Consider the following 21429-nt stretch of genomic DNA (forward strand, 5'->3'; position numbering starts at 1 on the left):
ATTAAATTAGTTTCAAACAAATTATTATTTTACTCATAATCTTGATTTAGTTAGCATATAATTCATCCTTAGATCTAATTTAGTGATAGACAGTTATTTTCGGCTCTGGCATCCGATTCAGCACTCAACCAAATTACAATATTTTTGTAAATAAGTCTTAAATTTCTTCCAATCTTCTTCCATCCTTTCTTCTCCCTGGTCTCGAATTCTGCCGGTCATTTCGGCTAACTGCATGTAGTCTATCAGCTGCATCTGCCATTCTTCCACAGTGGGTAGCTTCTGCGTTTTCCAATTCTTGGCGATCAGTATTCTTGCTGCTGTTGTTGCATACATAAAGAATGTTCTGTCCTTTTTTAACACACCCTGGCCTACAATACCCAAGAGAAAGGCCTCTGGTTTTTTGGTAAAGGTGTATTTAAACACCTTTTTTAATTCATTATATATTGTCTCCCAGAAGGCCTTCACTCTAGGGCATGTCCACCAGAGGTGGAAAAATGTTCCTTCATTTTCCTTACATTTCCAACATTTACTATCAGACGAATGGTATATTTTGGCTAATTTAACAGGAGTCATGTACCATCTATACATCATTTTCATCACATTTTCCTTCAATGCATTACATGCAGTGAAGTTCAACCCAGAGGTCCACAACCTTTCCCAATCTTCAAACATAATATTATGCCCAATGTCTTGAGCCCATTTTATCATTGTTGATTTTACCATTTCGTCTTGTGTGTTCCATTTCAGCAGCAAGTTATACATTTTTGAAAGTACTTTAGTCTTAGGTTCTAACAGTTCAGTTTCTAACTTTGACTTTTCCACTTGGAATCCTAACTTTTTGTCATTTTTAAACAATTCTTTAATCTGAGCATAGTGTAACCAGTCTCGCACTTTGTCTCTCATCTTTTCTAAACTCTGCAATTTCCAGTTGTCTCCATCCTTTTCTAGTATTTCCCAATATTTTGGCCAGTTGGCCTCCATATTGGCTCTTTTTCGAGCCTTGGCCTCCAGGGGTGACAGCCACCTCGGAGTTTTGTTCTCCAGTAAGTCTTTGTATTTTATCCAGACATTAAAAACTGATTTTCTAACAATATGGTTCTTAAAGGCCTTATTTATCTTAGCTTTGTCATACCATAAATACGCATGCCATCCAAATGCATTGTTAAAACCTTCCAGATCCAAGACATCCGTATCTTCAAGAAGTAGCCAATCTTTTAGCCAGCAGAAAGCTGCAGCTTCATAGTACAACTTTAAGTCTGGCAGGGCAAAGCCCCCTCTTTCTTTTGCATCTGTTAATATTTTAAATTTAATTCTGGGCTTTTTGCCCTGCCAGACGAATTTAGATATGTCTTTCTGCCACCTCCGGAAGCACTCTGTCTTATCTACAATCTGTAATGTCTGAAACAAAAATAACATTTTTGGTAATACATTCATCTTGATGGCAGCTATTCGGCCTAACAAAGAAAGTCTTAATCTTGACCAACTATCCAAGTCTCTCTTAATTTCTGACCAGCATTTTTCATAATTGTCTTTGAATAGACTCAGATTTTTTGCTGTTATATTTACCCCTAGGTATTTGACTTTTTTAACCACATTTAAATCTGTCTCTTTCTGAAACCGTTCCAACTCAGTATCTGTCAAGTTCTTCCCCAACACCTTAGTTTTTTGTTTATTTAGCTTAAATCCGGCCACTCGACCAAAGTTTTGTATCAGTTGTAATACATTTTTCGTACTAGATTCCGGCTCCTGTAATGTCAGAACTAGGTCATCTGCGAAAGCTTTAAGTTTATATTGTTTCGCTCCGACCTGGATCCCCTCCACCAACCGGTCCCCCCTAATCATATTCAGTAGCACTTCCAGAACCGAAATGAACAGTAATGGGGAAATCGGGCAGCCCTGTCGTGTGCCTTTTCCAATTTTGAACTCTTCAGTAACCACATTGTTAACTATCAGTTTGGCCTTTTGTTCTGAATATATTGCATCAATCCCATTCTCAAACCCCCGTCCCACTCCCATTTCTTTTAGGTTCCCCTTCATAAATCTCCAGGATATGTTGTCAAAGGCCTTCTCCGCGTCTATGAAAATTAAGACTGCTTTAGTGTTTATGTTTGTTTGTAAAAGTTCCAATATGTCTATAATGTTCCTTGTGTTAGCAAACATGTGTCTGCCCGGGAGAAAGCCTGCCTGGTCTTTATGGATTATCTCACTTAGAACTTTCTTAAATCTTCGTGCCAGAACATCTGCAAATATTTTGTAATCCACATTTAAAAGGGAGATGGGACGGTAGTTCTTAAGTTGTGTCTTCTCAGTTTCCGACTTTGGAATCAATGTGATAAATGCTTCTTTCCACGATTCAGGCGCCTTCTTCCCCTCCATTATTTCGTTACTGACCTCCAACAGTGGCTGTATCAAGTAGTCCTTCAATATCTTGTAGTAGTTAGAGGTCAGTCCATCTGGTCCTGGTGATTTGCCCTGTTTCAAACTCTGGATGGTCTGCTCGATCTCTTGTCGTGTTATTTTGCCATTCAAAATTGTTCTGTTTTCTTCTGACAGCTTTGCTAGTCCATTTCTCTTCAAAAATTGTGTAATCTCTGTTTCATCTTGTGGCCCTTGAGTGTATAGCTTTTTAAAATATCTCTGGAAAAAATATCTCTCAAAAAAAGCTGATGATTTCTGGCGACCCCTATGGATGCTTTGGCTATTACTTTACTTCAAAGGCAGCCAACTTGGTGCTCTGCCGATGTTATTGGAATGTTTTTCCCATCAGTCCTAGCCTGGATCACCAGTAGTCAGGGGTGATGTAGACCCAAAAAATTATCTGGAGCACACCATGTTAGCGACACCCGTTTTCAGTGCACCACACTGGTTTATGAAGCATGTGGGTTGTCTTGTCAACTCAAAATGATTGCTGAACCGAGGATGGAAAGTTAGCAAAAGGAAAAGCATTGCTGTAGAAAGCTACACAAGGTCTTTCAAAGCTTAAGATTTAAGAGTATTTTGTCCTTGCCAGGATTCTGAAAGTCTTGCAGTTCTTCTAATGAGCATGGAAAAATGAGGCTAGTTCAAAGGTTGTCAATTGAGCTGCAGCAACTGATGTCCTGGCTCTCATTAATTTCACAGGAACCCAGATTTCTATTGGTATTTGCACAAAATGCAGCTGCTTTGAAATGAGCTGCACTCGTGAATAATGTTTCCTTTGACCCCAAATGCCTGTTTTTGTTAAGGTGTCACATATCTGAGACCATAAACTATGCAGACTTTTTTCCAGAACGACGCTTGACTGTTGTACGAACCAAAAAAGCCTTTTAGTTTCATTGTGCTCTTGTTTCTTTCTTTTTTTACAGGCGGAACAGATCATTTATGATCATTTTTCTGATCCGAAATTTGTTGAGCAGTTAATCAAGTTTCTTTCTTTAGAAGACAGAAAAGGAAAGGATAAATTTAATCCTCGCAGATTTTGCCTCTTCAAGGTAACCAGTTATCTACTTCTTTGATTAGTTACACCTTCTAGAAAATGATAAAATCCTTGGCGAAAAGCTCTATAATATATGACCCATACAGTTAAACTTCTGTATTCCGCATATTGGTCCAGTTTGGACAATTGAACCAAGGTCTCCTAAACCATAGTTTATGAAGCTGTGAATGAGTACCATGACCAAGTTGTCCTTAGCCCCTCTATTAAAGGGAGGTGGCGCTGTGGTCTAATCCACTGAGCCTCTTGGGCTTGCTGATTGGAAGGTCAGCAGTTCAAATCCCCATGACGGGGTGAGCTCCTGTTGCTCTGTCCCAGCTCCTGCCAACCTAGCAGTTTGAAAGCACGCCAGTGCAAGTAGATAAATAGGTACTGCTGTGGCAGGAACGTAAACAGCATTTCCATGTGCTCTTGTTTCCGTCACAGTTTCCCGTTGCACCAAAAGCGGTTTAGTCATGCTGGCCACATGGCCTGGAAAGCTGTCTGTGGACAAACGCTGGCTCCCTCAGCCTGAAAGGGGGATGGGCACTGCAACTCAATAGTCACCTTTGACTGGACTTAACCGTCCAGGGGTCTGTTGCCTCCCCTTTTTAGCCCCTCTATTCTGTTTGTTGTGGGGGAGGAAGGGAAAGGAGAATGTTAGCTGCTTTGAGACTCCTTAGGGTAGTGATAAAGCGGGATATCAAATCCAAACTCCTCTTCTTCTCTTTGCTTACCTCTTTGGAGCTTATTTTCTGACTTTTATTGAGCCAGAGTTTTCATTTCCGGACAACCCAGAATCTGCTGTGCTTATATTCATTGTATTGCCTTCTGAAAGACTTACGTTTGGGGGGGGGGGGGGAGAGAGAGAGAGAGAGAGAGAGAGAGAGAGAGAGAGAGAGAGAGAGATTCTACAGCAACAGCAGGTGGTCTAACTTTCCAACGGTTTGACTTTCTTCCTAATTGGCATTTTTTTCCTATTGTCTCCTGTGGCAGACAGATGCCCACTTAAAAAGAGACCCTATAAAAGTGGCAATACAGTGGTACCTCGGGTTACATATGCTTCAGGTTACAGACTCCTCTAACCCAGAAATAGTGCTTCAGGTTAAGAACTTTGCTTCAGGATAAGAACAGAAATCAGGTTCCGGCAGCGTGGCGGCAACAGGAGGCCCCATTAGCTAAAGTGGTCCTTCAGGTTAAGAACAGTTTCAGGTTAAGAACGGACCTCCGGAACGAATTAAGTACTTAACCCAAGGTACCACTGTATATGCTTTTGGGGAGCTTGCTTGCAAATATATTTTGAGGGAAATGTTGGAAAATATAATTTCATGCACCTATGTAGGCATGTGCAAATGCAGGGGGGGTTCTCTCTTATTCCTGGGGGGTGGGGGGGTGGCACAGAACTGCAACACTCCCAACACAAGTCTCTGTTGCTTTTCTCTCATTCATGGCTTATGCATCTTTTAAAGTTAAGACCAGTACAGTGGTACCTCTGGTTACGAACTTAATTCATTCCAGAGGTCCGTTCTTAACCTGAATCCGTTCTTAACCTGAGATACCACTTTAGCTAATGGGGCCTCCCGCTGGCGCCACACGATTTCTGTTCTCATCCTGAGGTAAAGTTCTTAACCCGAGGTACTACTTCCTGGTTAGCAGAGTCTGTAACCCGAAGTGTTTGTAACCTGAGGTGTTTGTAACCCGAGGTACCACTTTATCCTAATCTATGTCTACAGCATGCCTTATTTTATTTTTAATACAACTTTGGAAAGTGTGCATTGTATTAATGGATGGGAAAGTACCCCTTTTGATTATATTTTTCATGTTTTTCTAGAATTAACACTTTGTAATAGTTACATTAGGGGTTGTGCAAGCCCTTTTCGTAAAAGTGATGAGTTTAAGACTAAACCATGAGTCTTGTTTTAACAGGGCTTGTTCAGAAACTTTGATGATGCCTTCTTGCCTGTACTGAAACCCCACTTAGAACGTTTGGCAATAGATTCTCACGAAAGTCCCCAACGATGCATAGCTGAAATTATAGCTGGTGTGATAAGAGGATCGAAGCACTGGACATTTGAAAAGGTAGTGTGTACTTCGCTTAATTTTTGCAAAAACGAAACAGCTGCGCATGCAAAAAGGATTACCACTTTCTCACCCCCCTGCATGTCCCCCACAGTGTCCGCCAAATAGGATCCGGAAGGCTGTGGAAACCCCCAGAACAGATTTAGGAAAAGAGCCATTGCTTGTGATGACGGAACTATATTTATTTAGGTGGTTTTTTTTATACTACACTTCATCATAAGTGTCACAGGGTGGTGTAGAGCAAAAAAAAAATGCAATAATTAAAACCAGTGCACACAGAATGTAAACCTGTGAAATCCCAAGGTGGTTAGGAAAGCTACCTTGAATTCCTGTACAATATATAAATAATACCAGTTTTAAATCATTGGTTTTTTTTTAAGCCTGCTCCACCCCGGTGTAAAAGTTGTACATTGATATTAATTGGTTTCTGGGATTTCCTAAACAAATACATGGAATTGCTACAGTATATTTACCCCTTAGCATCAGAATCATGAGTAGCTGAAATTAAGAATGAACTACTGTTCTGATCCTTTAAGGTTGGCCATTGGCCCAAAATATTAAGGATTCCGTGTTCTTGGTTTTGGGTTCCTCCAGATCTTAGGCTGCAGAGATTCTGACAGGAGCTCTATTTCAGATTTCCATGCTGGCAACGTTACCTTGCCACATCCTTGTAAGAAATTAAATTTTGTTGAGCTTTTTGTTTGGTTTTTTAATTGAGACGGCTTAAACTTAAGCAGTATCTGAGCAGTATGCAAGAAAACAAAACATGAAAATACAGCGGCAGTGCTAAGAGAGAGCCCATGTGTCATATGTACAGGGGTGGCTCAAGGTGTTTCAGCACCTGAGACCTGCTGCCACCCCCACAATGAGAGAGCAAACACCGTAAGAAGACTCGCCTGCTGGGCAGGGGGAAAGAGGAGGTCCTTTTTGGATAACCCCTCCCACCCAGCAGTGAGGCGTTGCAACAGCTCCCCCCTTCAGGAGAAGCAGGTGCAAAGCCCCATCACACCACCTCTCGTGGGGGAGGGGAGATCTCCCCTCCCTATCTGCCGCCAGCCCCTCTCTGCTCCTAGAGACCAGCAGCAAAGCAGAACAGGATGCCACTCCTTGGAGCACGGGTGTCAAACACCATCATCATTTTATTTGTATGCCGCCTTTCCATAGTTAAAACAATGCTCAAGGCAGCTTACAACATGACAAGATTTACATAATTACTAACATAACAAAAGTCATAAAAAAATAAAACACATCAAAAGGTACACAACCAAATGGAAAACTATTTCCACATAAATCATAAAACACAAGGTCCGAATGCGGCCCGCCAGACCTCATCATGTGGCCCGTGTAGCCGCCGCCGGCCTTCACCTTTTATTCTCGCTTTTTTTGTTTTGACACAAGAAAGCGGCCTCTTCAGCGCGTGCGCGGCAGCCTACAAGCCAGAGAACGTCTGCCCTCTAGCGGTGCCAGCCGTTCTACACAGGAAACCTCCACTTTACATGCATTCAGGAAACCTCCTACAGATACAACCGGCCCTTTGAGGGTGATCAAACTGCTGATGCGGCCCCCGATGAATTTGAGTTTGGCACCCCTGCCTTGGAGGGTGCCACTTGCGACAGCTGCCTTGCCTAGCCTCATGGGCGGGTCGGACGTGCCTACGTACTTCTCATGATTTATTTGCCTGTTCTTCCTTTTTGTACAGGTAGAGAACCTCTGGAAAGTTCTGTGTCCGCTTCTTAGGACAGCTTTATCCAACATAACAGTGGAAACCTACAATGACTGGGGTACCTGTATAGCAACGTCATGTGTAAGTCCTGCATATTTCCTTTTTAATTTGCTGTATCTAAAAAGAAAGAACGCGGCATAGTTCTCCTCTCTTCTTTTTCCTCAGTGAGGTGGGTACCAAGCCTCTTCCTTTTTATTCTGAGGTATGGGAGGAACTGTTCAGTTCTTAGGTGGTTCTGTCACCACCTAAGCTCAGGTTGCTACAGGGCAAGGTGTCTTCTCAATCTTCTTCACTTTTGCTCCCCTTTCTCCATGCCTCTCCCCTTTGCAGTCATTCCCCCCCCCCCCCACTTTTTGCTCTCTGTAATCCATCTGGTGTGCACAGGGCAAGGCTTGGACTTTGCTCTTATGTTTTCTCTTTTTTGGGGTGCTGCAAATGTGACGTGTTATGCAATCCAAGAGAAAGCTGCTATCTAATTATTGGCTCTCTCTGGCTCGTCCTGTGACCATCGGGGGAAATAGTGCCTTAGTTAGACAGGAAATTACAGCTGTGGCTGCTGAGTCTTAATTTTCACATGAACCTAGAAATTTGGATGAAAACTTTTGAAGACCTGTGATTCAGCCCTCTGGCTGTTTACTCAGAAGTAAGTCTTGCTTCTGGTCTTACTCCCTAGCAAATTTGTATAAAGGATTATAGCCCAGGGATGGGGTTTTGTGCACTCTTAACTTGGGAATAAATACCATTGAATTTAGTGACACTTCTGAGTAACCTGCTTAGGATTGGCGATAAGGCTTAGATCAAAGCTTTGGTATGCTCAGAGACAAAACGGGTATGTGCTCAGGGCAAAAAGAACATTTTATAAAAGCTGGCATTTTGGTGCTGCAATATTTTTTTTGATGAGGGCTTCTGTCTGGATTCTTATTTCTCGCTTGCTTTTTTTTTAAAACAAAACATGTTGTTATGCAATAGAACCCACTCTTTTAACAGCACAAATGTTGGATATTGAATTGTCTTTCAGAAAGCTTTATCAAGATTTCACTTGCCAGAAATCATTTTGCCCCTTTTGCCTTTTAAAATTGTTAATACAGGAGAGCAGGGACCCTCGAAAATTGCACTGGTTGTTTGAATTGTTGTTGGAGTCTCCGTTGAGCGGTGAAGGAGGATCATTTGTTGATGCATGGTAAAATAATAATAATAATAATAATAATAATAATAATAATAATAAATTAATAATAATTTTGCCTATTTGTCATAGGCCAGAGTGTGGAAGACAGTGGGGCTCATATTTATACAGAACAGATTGTTCCTGTGCTGACGGGTTCTCACTCTTGTCAGCTGTTGCACCACAGCATACTGCAGTAATTGCTTCTGGATCAAGCCCCACTTAGGGTGCACTGCAGTAATCCAATACAGTCATACCTCATGTTACATCCGCTTCATGTTACATTCTTTCAGGTTGTGTCCCGCAGCGACCCGGAAGTACCGGAAAGGGTTACTTCCGGGTTTCACCGCTTGCACATGCGCAGAAGTGTAAAAGGACGTCATGCGCAGAAGCGGCGAGTCGCAAGCCGCGCGTGCGCAGACGCGCCGCTGCGGGTTGCGCTCTTTTCATGTTGCGAATGGGCCTCCAGAATGGATCCTGTTTGCAGCCAGAGGTACCACTGTATTGAAATAGCCAGTACATGAACTAACCCAGCCAAAGCTTTCCCGGTCCGGGAACGGTCATGACTTTCTTACCAGATGCAGCCGGTAAGAGATGTTCCCACCCACTGAAGCTGCCTGGACTTCCAGTGACAAAGCTGCATCCAAAAGCAGACACATGCGCACACCATTAAAGAGCCGCTGGAACTATCCTTAATATCCGTGCAGGTTGTACTACTGCAATTTTGGTGGTTTTCATTTCCAGCGAAGGTGTTCCTATGGCCACCGCCACCCCTTTTAACTATATGAGGAGCTGCTAGTTCAGGCATAGGCAAATTCGCCCCTCCAAATGTTTTGGGACTACAACTCCCACCATCCCTGACCACTGGCCCTGTTAACTAGGGATGATGGGAGTTGTGGTCCCAAAACATCTGGAGGGCCGAGTTTGCCTATGCCTGTTGCTAGTTCCCTTGGTTTATTGTAAGCAAAAAATTAAGTCATTGGCCTACCTTTTGTGAGCAATGAAGTGTAAGAGAATTGTTTGTGTCGTGCCTTGGGGTCTTTGGGAGGCGATAAAGGTGTGCTTCCCTAAGTTATGACCTTACTGTATGTTTTTCTGTCTTTCCCCGCTCCCTTCCCCATTCCCCTGCCCCTTCCTAGTCGACTGTATGTCCTGCAAGGAGGTCTTGCACAGCAAGAATGGCGAGTACCAGAGCTGCTGCACAGATTGCTGAAGTACCTAGAGCCGAAACTCACCCAAGTTTACAAAAATGTCCGAGAGAGGATAGGAAGGTTAGTGTTCTCATGTCCGTGCATAGTTTTTAGTCCCTCAGCTGAAAGTCAGAGGATGGGAGCTCTCTTCCTTTGGGTTGTGACCTTGTCAGGCAGAAGCCTTTAATGCGGTATAATAGCAATAGTAATTTTACTATTTATACGCCGTCCATCTGACTTGAGTTGCCCCAGCCACTCTGGGCGCCTTCCAGCAAAATACAAAAACACAAGAAAACACCAAACATTAAAAACTTACCTAATCAGGGCTGCTGTCAGGTAGTCAGATAGTTGTTTATTTCCTTGACCATCTGATGGGAGGGCGCTCCACAGGGTGGGTGCCAGTACTGAGAAGGCCCTCTGCCTGGTTCCCTGTAACCTCACTTCTCGCAGGGAGGGAACCTCCAGAAGGCCCTCCGAGTCAAATATTAATATGTCTTTCCTTCAGAATGCTGGAGGTTGTATGATTAAATGCCCCACCTCAACAACAACAAAACCCTCTCTGTTCATAGAAAAATAGCACATCAGGCTAAGCTAGTATTCTTCTCTCTCAGATGCTAGTTCCTCACAAAAGGACCCTTTTACATGGAGCATTCAAACGTACAACCCACTTCTCACATAATAATCTGAACGCACTCAAGTAGGCTCTACTGTGTGACTCTTGTGAATGTATTATTTAGCCATTAGATTTCTATAGAAGCTGCCAGATTCTCCCCAGGAACTAGAATGAGTGGAGATTTCTGTAACAAATTTGTGAACTCTTCTCTTTAAATAGGGTTTAAAGGAAAATATTAAACGTGTATACTTCATTTTCTTTCGTGTAGCGTTCTGACATACATCTTCATGATAGATGTTTCCTTACCAAACACCGCTCCAACAAAATCTCCCCATGTCCATGAGTTCACTTCCCGAATACTTGAAAAACTCAAACCCCTTACGGAAGTGGATGAAGAAATTCAGAATCATGTTATGGAAGAGAACGGAGTCGGAGATGAAGATGAGCGGACTCAGGGCATTAAACTCTTGAAAACCAGTAAGTGCCTGTGCTCAACTTGCGCACACCAAATTAAATGCCCAGCTGTACTTATTTGAGAGTTGTTATTTCAATTTTCATTCCGCTTTTCCACATGAGTGTCACCCAAAGTAACTCAAATCACGACAGCAAATGTATATACAGCTGCATCATTACAACAAGCAGCCTAATATTGATTGTTTTCATATTGTGCCTCACTCAGAGAGATTTTTTTTTAAATATTAAGAAATTTATAAATGCTTTTAAATGATTGGTAATTTCAAAATGCAGCGAGATAATAAAACATAATATGACAATCCAAATAATTCCTGTTGGGAATGCTAACAACATTTTAAATTCATTATCAAATGGGCAATATCGACCATTGTGTTTTTAAGGTAGCTGATAGTTGGAAAAGATTAGTTTGAACCATGCCGGTGTCTTGCTGTGCTCTGTTTGACCTTGTGCCTATGTCTGCCTTTCTTCTCCCTTTGACAGTTCTGAAGTGGTTGATGGCAAGTGCGGGGAGAGCCTTTTCCACAGCTGTTGCGGAACAGCTTCAGCTCTTGCCGTTGTTTTTCAAGGTACGTGGTTTGTTAGTTCTCTTTAGGCTTCAGAGGTACCGTATTTTTCGCTCCATAGGGCGCACCGGACCATAGGGTGCACCTAGCTTGCGGAGCGCTCCAACGGTTTGCGGATAGCTGCCTGAAGCCCGGGGAGCGCAGCAGGACCGACCCCTCTCGCTCTCCAGGCTTCAGCGAAAGCCTGCATTCGCTCCATAGGATGCACACATTTCCCCTTCATTTTTGGAGGGGAAAATGTGCATCCTATAAAGCGAAAAATATGGTAACGTCTGAACACATTAAACCAACAATGCTTGACAAATAGCGGGACCCAGGTGGTGCTGGGGTCTAAACCACTGAGCCTCTTGGGCTTGCCGAACAGAAGGTCAGCAGTTCAAATCCACACGACGGAGTGAGCTCCTGTTGCTCTGTCCCAGTTTCTGCCAACCTAGCAGTTCAAAAGCATACCAGTGGAAGCAGATAAATCTTAGAGTTTCTTTTTTTCAAATTTAAGGAAGCTTTACACTTGCGTTTATTTTTCTTCAAGCACTTCTTCCATTTCTCAAGTATGAAAAGTTTGTTAGAAACAACAACATAATACTTAAAGTAACTCTCTTTTTTTCAACTGCTCTCTGTCTAAATACTTACACATAGAAACTCATGCCTTATTAACAGGTTCTGCCTAAAACAGTTCTTTTTACATCCAATTTATCTATTGAGAGAAATTATTTGTCTTATTTTGGCTTTTACACCTACTCTTTGATTGTTTGAAGGTATTTGTGTACTGCTTTTCAGGTGGGACTCACAAAGCAGTATACCAAAGATTGGCACAAAATTGCAGTGAAATTGAAAGACATCTATTTCTTTAGGAGATTGTACAACTCTTCAATTCTCTGCTTCCCTAAGGGCAAGATGGGCTTGATGAGGCACTGCATGTGGTTTTTCATTATCCACTCTTGTGACTGTAATTTGTTTAAAACTATTTTCAATATTGTATTTTTTAAATTGCCATAACTCACCCTCGCTGCCCAATTGTAAAAGATGACAAGCCTTGAGCTAGGGAAGTCTTTTCAGGTTTAATACTGCTGAGAGTTCAATGCATATATTCACTTCTTTGTATGCTTCAGATGAAACCTACCAAAGGTTTCCATTTCTGGGAGCAATCCACCAAACACTTGTCCTATTTAAGCCCTGTTTCAGTTAAGGGGATTAGACAGATAATACAGAAATATTTCAGGGAGGCAATTTCCCCTCCCTTTAAAGCTTTAAAATCTCAATTTCATTGTCCAAATCCCTGTATATTTCTAGATTCTCAGAGCCAAGTATTATTATTCTTTGTAAATTTATATAACACCTGAAGATCATAGTAGTGACATCTACTCAGTGTCCTTGGAGTAGGCATATTAATAGCGAAACAAGCAGCACACTTCAGCTGTTGCTTATTTTGTGAATGTACTTCAATACAGCATTTAGGGGCTTTAGGCTTGAATATTTCCTTGATCCCATCTTTTTAGTTGGAGAAGCTGAAAAGCTCTGTGGCGTTCCCCCGTTGTTGTCCTGCATTGTATTCATTGTACAAAAAAGAAACCACCTTTGGCTGTTGGTCTTCAACCTGTGTCCACTCACCTTTCCTGTTCTTCCTTCCACAGATCGCACCTGTAGAAAATGACAACAGCTACGATGAACTTAAGAGAGATGCTAAGATGTGCTTGTCGTTAATGTCTCAGGGATTGCTGTACCCTCAACAAGTGCCTTTGGTACTTCAGGTGCTAAAACAAGTACGTGGCGCTTTCTTAAGCTGTGTAAACAACAAAAGCATATTTCGTGGTGTCAGCATTCCCTCGAGGCAACCGTTGACAGTAAATGCCTTCTGCCTCAATACTTTGGGGGGGTCTCTTATAAAATTCTGAATTAATTGATGACTACCAAAATGGCCGTCCCTATAGCAGGTGGTATGCGTGTGGAGGGAAGACCTGTTTATTGCAATAACATCTTGGAGATCCTGGGCCACAGGGAGGTTAGGCTGGCCTCAACCAGAGCCTAGGGCTTTTTCGGCCGTGGCCCCGACTTGGTGGAACGCTCTGTCACAAGAGACTAGGGCGCTGTGGGACTTGACATCTTTCCGCAGGGCCTGCAAGACAGAGCTGTTCCACCAGGCCTTTGGCCAGGGCACAACCTGACCCGCTCCTTTGGTAATCCTCACAGAACTCTAGCCCAATGGTTGCCATTAATTTGATTTTGAATTGATTTTAAAATGAATTGATTTTAGAATGCTGTGTTACTTTTATTGTTGTTAGCTGCTCTGAGCCTGGCTTCAGTTGGGGAGGGCTGAATATAAATAATTTATTATTATTATTATTATTATTATTATTATTATTATTATTATTATTATTATTCCCCCCTCTGGGGTGCAGTGCATCTCTGCTGCCTCTGCTCATGGAGACCTACTGAATTCTACCCCACCTTTACAGGGTTCAGGCCAGACAATCCAAGCAAGGGCACTAACCCAGTGGCTAACACAGTAGTTTGACTTCACCCCTAGAGGCGTACTCCATTGTCTCTTAAGACAGACGGATGCCAGCAACAAGCCCAGAAGTTAAGCTGTCATCTGAGGAATTGAGAGGGGATTGGGCATGGAAATAGGAGTGAGTGTTAGGACAAATGAGCATTAGAGCAAAAGACCAGCTATGACTACTTGTAGATAAATTATGAAATGTAGCTATGGAGAGCTTTTGCTTTCTCTGTATATGGAAGGTGGTTTAAATGCAGGCAGATCTTTGCTTCCACTTGAAGAATTGCTTATTTAATTTTTTCTAACTGCTGCTATTTTGTTATTTTGCAGACAGCAAAGAATAGTTCCTGGCATGCTAGGTACACAGTGCTAACCTACCTCCAGACCATGGTTTTTTATAATCTTTTTATCTTCCTAAACAATGAAGAAGCGGTAAATGACATCAGGTGGCTGATTATAAGACTGCTAGAAGATGAACAGCTTGAGGTGAACAATATACCTGCGCTTGCTTTTCTTGACAGCCTGTGAAAAATCCATGTTTGCAAAACAAAAGTTGAGCTTCGTAGGTAACGGGGCACCATCCTGCCCAAAGTTTAATCACTTTTAAAAGTTCTGTTGGTCTTGGTGGAAGAATTAGCTTTATTCTTTTAATAATCTGATCCATATATGAACCAAACACTGCAAAAACCATACATCATCAGCAGAAAACACTTGATAGCAGTTTATTACGTTTCCCATGTTCATTTCACACCTGGATTATTCTAGTTAGCTTGTCCATTTCAGCAACACGAAAGCTTTTCCATTGTTGTTTCTTACATTTGCTCTGCAAAGGTCCATTCGATTTCCCAGTTTTATCAATTACACTCTTTGCTGCTACCATCAGGCCAGCATATTCTTAAGTCTTCCCCTTTGAAACCAGAGGGCCTTGAATATGCCTCACTTTTGTCATGCTCTTTTGTCATGACATTCCTCCTTTTCTCTGATACAGCATTGTCTTTTACTTTGCCCAGGCACTGAATGCATTTTTAATTACCGTATTTTTTGCTCTATAAGACGCACCAGACCACAAGACACACCTAGTTTTTGGAGGAGGAAAACAAGAAAAAATATATTCTGAATCTCAGAAGCCAGAACAGCAAGAGGGATCGCTACGCAGTGAAAGCAGCAATCCCTCTTGCTGTTCTGGCTTCTGGGATAGCTGAGCAGCCTGCATTCGCTCCATAAGACACACACACATTTCCCCTTACTTTTTAGGAGGGAAAAAGTGAGTTATAGAGCAAAAAATACGGTATCTACTGTATATTTAAGAGGCCAGCATAAGTTTGTTTTATGGTCGCTAGTGCTCTCATGCGATATTTTGATTATATGAAACAGAAGCTGCAAACATAACATTGTTCATGTGTGAGTGAAATAACCATTTATGGAGGCAAATGAACTGAGCGATAGGTTACCAGGGCAACTTTACTGTTGGTTATAAGAGAGGTTTCTGAAACATTTTCTTTCCCAGAATGGTAGTTCCTGAAGCAGGTTTGCTAGTGACCTAACTGCTGCAGGAAGGCGGTGTTTTGAATTTGAAGCAGTCTCTGGTTCTTGCTTCAATGTTACATAGCCATGAGTTCTGCTTGCATCCTATGAATGCTACTAGCATCCTTTTACCGCTGTTAGTTGGAACATTTATCCTGCCGTCTAAAACAAGCAAACACCCCCCGCTGTTTGCTGTTCCCTCTTTAGCAGCAATGCAGACTTGCGGAACTAATTTGTAGAGCAAATTTGCAAATCGCCAGATGAATAGTACGTTCTTGCAAAACAGCAGTACAGATCGGCAAAGCACCTCCTTGTGTGTAATCTCTTGTGACCTGGTTGCCATGGAAACCTCAAATCTTGCGGTGGTGGTAATCTTGCGTTTCCTTGCCTTGAGCTGGCAAGCCCTAAAATGGTGCTCACTTGTTACTCCAGTGATGTTTTGCGCTCTCTCTCTCTCTCTGTGTGTGTGTTACATAGAGACAAGAGCAGCTTCTGCCATCAAGGGGAGGCTAGGTTGTGCCTGGCATGGTTGTTTAGGGTGAAGGAAATAGTGGATTCCCCCATATCTCCTTCCCAGCATTTTGGTTCTCAGCTTTGATTTAAATAGAAGGTATCATAAAGAAAAGCTGCTCTCCCCTTTGAATGCCCCACATATCCTATTCTCCTCACCCTGGCAGCCGTGTTCTTGGGGTGAGCCTCAATATTTTCAAATCCTACCTGTTCCAGCCCCTGCCCTTCCCACATCCCATTGCTTCCTTACCTTTTCAAATTCATTCTGTGAGGCTTTTATTCTTTGTATCAAGTCCCTTCTTCCTACTTCCTTGGGCACTGTCTTGACCTTGTCTTCCCCAATAACTAATGGTGTGTCTTTCTCCTGTGAAATTCCCTCTTTCTCTTTCTTCTGGCTCCTTTCTAACTACAGTTGTACCTTGGAAGTCGAACGGAATCCATTCCGGAAGTCCGTTCGACTTCCAAAACATTTAGAAACCAAAGCACGGCTTCTGATTGGCTGCAGGAAGCTCCTGCAGCCAATCAGAAGCCCTGTGGGACGTTTGGCTTCCAAATAACGTTCGCAAACTGGAACACTCACTTCTGGGTTTGCGGCATTTGGAAGCCAAAATGTCCCAAGTACTAAGATGTTCAAGGTACGACTGTACTTTCAAATATGCCACTGTTTCCCCCATTCTCAAACCACCCACCTTCCCTACCCAGCTATCGGTCTGACCCCTTTCTTTGCTTCACTTCCAAATCCCTGGAGCCCCTTCTTACTCCCACTGCCTTGACTTTTCCTCTAGCTCTGCTCATGCATCCTTCAATCTAGTCCCTGCCCGCTGTTCTGAAACTGCTCTCTCAAAGATCCCTGGCGTGATCTGGGCCTCTGTTGCCTAAACTATTGCAATTTCCTCCTCTCTGGACTCCTGTTGGATTTCCAGTTGCTCTGATCATGTCGTGCGCCGCTCCTTAAATCCCCGTATAAGTGATAAAAGCGTAAAGAATCTAAAACACATAGTTAACACTATTCAGAAGTTGATATCCACCGGCACATTTGCGACTGGCTCTCCAGAGTACAAGCACCTGCCAACACTCTGCATCCAAACCAGCACTTTAAATTATACCCTTGAACATAATATTCTAAAGTTCTACAAAGCTAAAAGTCAGCCTGCAGACCCCGTAATAAATGAGCATAGGAAGTTAACAGGCACTTGAGATCAACTTCCTCTCATTTTTATACTTCGCGGGTGGCGCTGTGCTCTAAACCACTGAGCCTTGTGCTTGCTGATCAGAAGGTCAGCGGTTCGAATCCTTGTGATGGGGTGAGCTCCCATTGCTCAGTCTCAGCTCCTGCCAACCTAGCAGTTCGAAAGCATGCCAAAAAGTGCAAGTAGATAAATAGGTACCACTCTGGCAGGAAGGTAAACGGCGTTTCCGTGTCCTGCTCTGGTTTCACCAGAAGCGGCTTAGTCATGTTGGCCACATGACCCGGAAAAACTGTTTGTGAACAAACATCGGCTCCCTCACTCAGTAAAGCGAAATGAGTGCTGCAACCCCAGAGTCTTTTGTGACTGACTTAACTGTCAGGGGTCCTTTACCTTTACCTTACTCAAATTTGTGTTAAGCAATGAGCCTATAGAGCCCATTCTTAAACACACTTTGCTGAGCTGAAAGGTGAAGTGCTAACAGACCCCAGGGTCAGAGGACTTGGCTGCGGAGTGAGCAAACTCTCCACCGAACCGCTTTCATTGACATCCCGTCACATACGTTAAAATTTGCGTTTGCAGCTGAATTCACTGCAGGAACTCCTACAGCAAGGAATACCAAGCAAGCCAATCACTGAAATCATGACTTACTACGGGGTCGTTTGAGAAAGATACCGCAGTGAAGCAAATGCCGACTTGTCGAGCAGACTTGTTCACTGGAGTAACTGGTTTCCTCGTCCATCCCTAGGTGAGAGAGATGGCGGCCACCACATTGAGCGGCTTGCTCCAGTGCCACTTCCTGGCGATTGATGACCCCCTGCAGACTCACTTTGAGCAGCTCTGTAAGAGGAGACTCCCGAAGAAGAGGAAAAGAGACCTCAGCACAGTGGTGGATACCATTCCTCCTGCAGGTAAAGGGAGGGGGGGCATACATGATGGCTTCTTAAGAGAGTCTTCGTCCAGGCTTTGGTGTCCTCACATGCCTGAGACTAGTTCGCCACCACTGGAAGTGGTTTCAGTCCAAAGCAGTGGAAAAGGTGCTGCATTAGAAGCTGTCGGTCTGCTGGTTCAGGAAACAGGAAGGCAACACAGGCGCAGTGACTGAGGACGGGAGAACCAAACCAGAGTAAACTCAAATTCACAACTGAGGATACTTTGCCAAGGGGAGCAGGAAGTAGGAGGAGGAAGCTAGAAGCATGAAGTTTTAGGAGGTGCAAAGCCCAAGGCTTGTGAGCACACAGGTGGGCTTCTTGGCAGCTTATGCTTATGTCCTTGCAAGCTACTCGATTGTAACTGCAATGCAGTGAGCCATGTTAATTGGGAGCAGCATGCTACTTAGGTGGTGTTCGTTTGTTTTTGGCCTGCTGTTTCTGCTTCCCATCTGCCACCAAACTTGGAAGCGCAGGAGCTGTTGGGAAAGGACTGAAAAGTCACATGCAGTTCAGATCTCCCTTTTCCCTTCCTGCTTTGACTTGTGGAGAGTCAGAAGGGATACTGTACTACGCCAAGGCGCCCCAAACCCTCCTTTCCATCAAAGAAAAGAAAGGGAGATCTGAAATGGCCTCGGCCCAGTATACCTGAAGGAGCGTCTCCACCCCCATCGTTCTGCCCGGACGCTGAGGTCCAGTGCCGAGGGCCTTCTGGTGGTTCCCTCATTGCGAGAAGCAAAGCTACAGGGAATCAGGCAGAGGGCCTTCTCGGTAGTGGCCCCCGCCCTGTGGAACGCCCTCCCACCAGATATCAAAGAGATAAACAACTACCTGACATTCAGAAGACATCTGAAGGCAGCCCTGTTCAGGGAAGTTTTTAATGTGTGGCATTTTAATGTACAGTGGTACCTCGGGTTACATACACTTCAGGTTACGTACGCTTCAGGTTACACAGTCCGCTAACCCAGAAATTGTGCTTCAGGTTAAGAACTTTGCTTCAGGATAAGAACAGAAATCGGGCTCCAGTGGAGCGGCAGCAGCAGGGGGCCCCATTAGCTAAAGTAGTGCTTCAGGTTAAGAACAGTTTCAGGTTAAGAACGGGCCTCCGGAATGAATTAAGTACTTAACCTGAGGTACCATTGTATTTTTAATCTTTGTTGGAAGCCGCCCAGAATGGCTGGGGAAACCCAGCCAGATGAGCGGAGTACAAATAATAAATTGTTGTTGTTGTTGTTGTTGTTACTTTTGAGGTCAGTCGGGGGAGGCCTTGTTAAGTTTACGTTGTGAGTAAGGTACCGGCTACCGCCCATTGTATAGTAGACCCATTTAATAGGAAATCTTTAGAAAGAAAGGGCCCTTTCCCCCCAACACACACACACAAACACAATGCTTTGTTTCTTGTACATAGAAAGCATCAATGCCTTTCTCTGTTGCAGATTTGGTGAAGCGCCATGCTGGTGTGCTGGGACTTAGCGCGTGCATTTTATCCAGTCCTTACGACGTGCCCAACTGGATGCCTCAGCTTTTAATGGACCTTAGTGCACATCTGAATGACCCTCAGCCTATTGAGGTAAGAGCCCTCTTACCGCGTCCCCTGGCAGCAAGGCTTTCTCAGTGGTAGTTCTGATCCTGTGGAATCTCCTGGCCCAGGAAGCATGCCTTGTTCCACCGATGGGCTCGTTGGCAGGGCATCTGTTTTGTACAACGCAGGTTCCAGGTTCAATCCCCAGCGTTTCCAGGTAGGGTTTGGAATGTCTGGAAAGTTGCAACCTTTGGGGTGAGGTCTTGGTCTGCAATAGATCAGAAGCTGCATTTGATCTCTGGTGCTGCAAACATGAATCGTAACTATAAAAAGTTTAAAGCTTTACATAGTAGACTCTTGAAGATAACTGAGAAGGTACTTTGTTTATATACTTAGAGAGAAAGCGTGCTCCCCTGTCAATTGAAAACTAATACAACTAGTGGTGAATTTGGAGAAGTTCGTCTAAATCATTCCCCCTCATTTGTGCAGGATTTTATCCCCCGTCCTTTCCTACGAGGAACACTCAAATATGCATTAGCTTTGTCAGATGGTACAGTCTAGGAAATGTTTCCCCCCTGGTTCCACTTAATAGAGAAATGCAGAATGACTAGTTTAGGATAAGACCAACAGAACCAAGATAATACTGAAATTATTTGTCAGAACCCTCAGAATAACATGGATGTATGGCTTGTTTTATTTTATATACTCAAAACAGAGCATGTAAAGTAAAGATACTAATTCATAGCTGAGTCCTTAAAGAAAACTGAGAATAAGTTGGCTTATCATGGATTTTTAAAATTTATTTATTATTATTATTTTTTGCCTCTGCCAACGCAGGATGATAGTTGTTTTAAATACGCTGTTTAGATCCATATCTCTGCTTCTCGCCACACAGATGACAGTGAAAAAAACTCTGTCCAATTTCCGGAGGACCCACCATGATAACTGGCAAGAGCACAAGCAGCAGTTCACTGATGACCAGCTTCTAGTCCTTACTGACCTCTTGGTTTCGCCGTGCTATTATGCATAATGAGGTGAGATTGCATTGTGGGCCAATAATAGCTTCTTGGAAAGCTTTTCTAGATTATCCAGCCGGGCACTGTGCAAACCCAGCTCTAAAATGGCAAGAGGTGTGATTTTAGACACGTTGAAATTAAATAGATAACAGGGCTGTGGCATAAAAACCAAGGCATCTTTAATGTGTTTACAGCTCCATTATCATGAAATTAAATTTGCTTCCCAGCTCAGTTAAAGCCTAGCAAGGGGGTATTTTCATGCTTGCATTGCAAGATGGAACATGGGTAGGGAATATTTCTTGGCCTGGTGGGCTATATGATTATCTGATCCCCAGCTCCATGGAGCAACCCGCCTGTCAAATCACCTGACACTGTGATGGGCAGTGAGTTCAACACTGCTTTGCAATCAAGTTCCCCTTGCCGTGCAGCTGATTTAGCCAGACCTGTGCCTGCCCCCCACACCTGATGTCATGTAGGATGTTAGTTGTAGCAAATGTGGGTGTGATTGCGGGGGGGGGATAGGGCCTTGCAAGCCAAATTGGGATCTGCGCTGTGCCAAATGTGGTTGGGGGGGGGGCTAGAGGTTCCCACCCCTGCATTTGACTAACACTGACCAGCACCTCTGGCAGAGCTGGGTGGAGGTTGCAATTGAAAGCAGCCTGGGGGTGATGAGCAGCAGCAGTGGGGTTTGATTAAAGGCATAAAGGTAAAGGTACCCCTGCCCGTACGGGCCAGTCTTGACAGACTCTGGGGTTGTGCGCCCATCTCACTTAAGAGGCCAGGGGCCAGCGCTGTCCGGAGACACTTCCGGGTCACGTGGCCAGCGTGACAAAGCTGCATCTGGCGAGCCAGCACAGCACACGGAAACGCCGTTTACCTTCCCGCCAGTAAGCGGTCCCTATTTATCTACTTGCACCTGGGGGTGCTTTCGAACTGCTAGGTTGGCAGGCGCTGGGACCGAGCAACGGGAGCGCACCCCGCCGCGGGGATTT

At 43.8% G+C, this 21429-nt stretch overlaps 1 protein-coding gene across 2 annotated transcripts in view; it reads left to right on the top strand.

Moving 5' to 3' along the window:
• PSME4 (proteasome activator subunit 4) overlaps positions 1-21429 on the top strand; it is a 97234-nt gene that overhangs the window by 73689 nt on the left and 2116 nt on the right. For both annotated transcript variants that reach the window (XM_028725082.2, XM_028725083.2), the window contains 12 exons: positions 3345-3470; positions 5378-5530; positions 7230-7334; positions 8342-8433; positions 9555-9686; positions 10487-10695; positions 11173-11258; positions 12887-13015; positions 14080-14235; positions 17719-17881; positions 19336-19469; positions 20317-20455. In XM_028725082.2, the coding sequence (XP_028580915.2) occupies positions 3345-3470; positions 5378-5530; positions 7230-7334; positions 8342-8433; positions 9555-9686; positions 10487-10695; positions 11173-11258; positions 12887-13015; positions 14080-14235; positions 17719-17881; positions 19336-19469; positions 20317-20451 (1620 nt within the window). In that variant the 3' untranslated portion in view covers positions 20452-20455. The remainder of the gene's footprint in view (positions 1-3344; positions 3471-5377; positions 5531-7229; positions 7335-8341; positions 8434-9554; positions 9687-10486; positions 10696-11172; positions 11259-12886; positions 13016-14079; positions 14236-17718; positions 17882-19335; positions 19470-20316; positions 20456-21429) is intronic.

This window comes from Podarcis muralis, chromosome 3 (genome assembly GCF_964188315.1).
Source record: "Podarcis muralis chromosome 3, rPodMur119.hap1.1, whole genome shotgun sequence".
NCBI lineage: Eukaryota > Metazoa > Chordata > Lepidosauria > Squamata > Lacertidae > Podarcis > Podarcis muralis.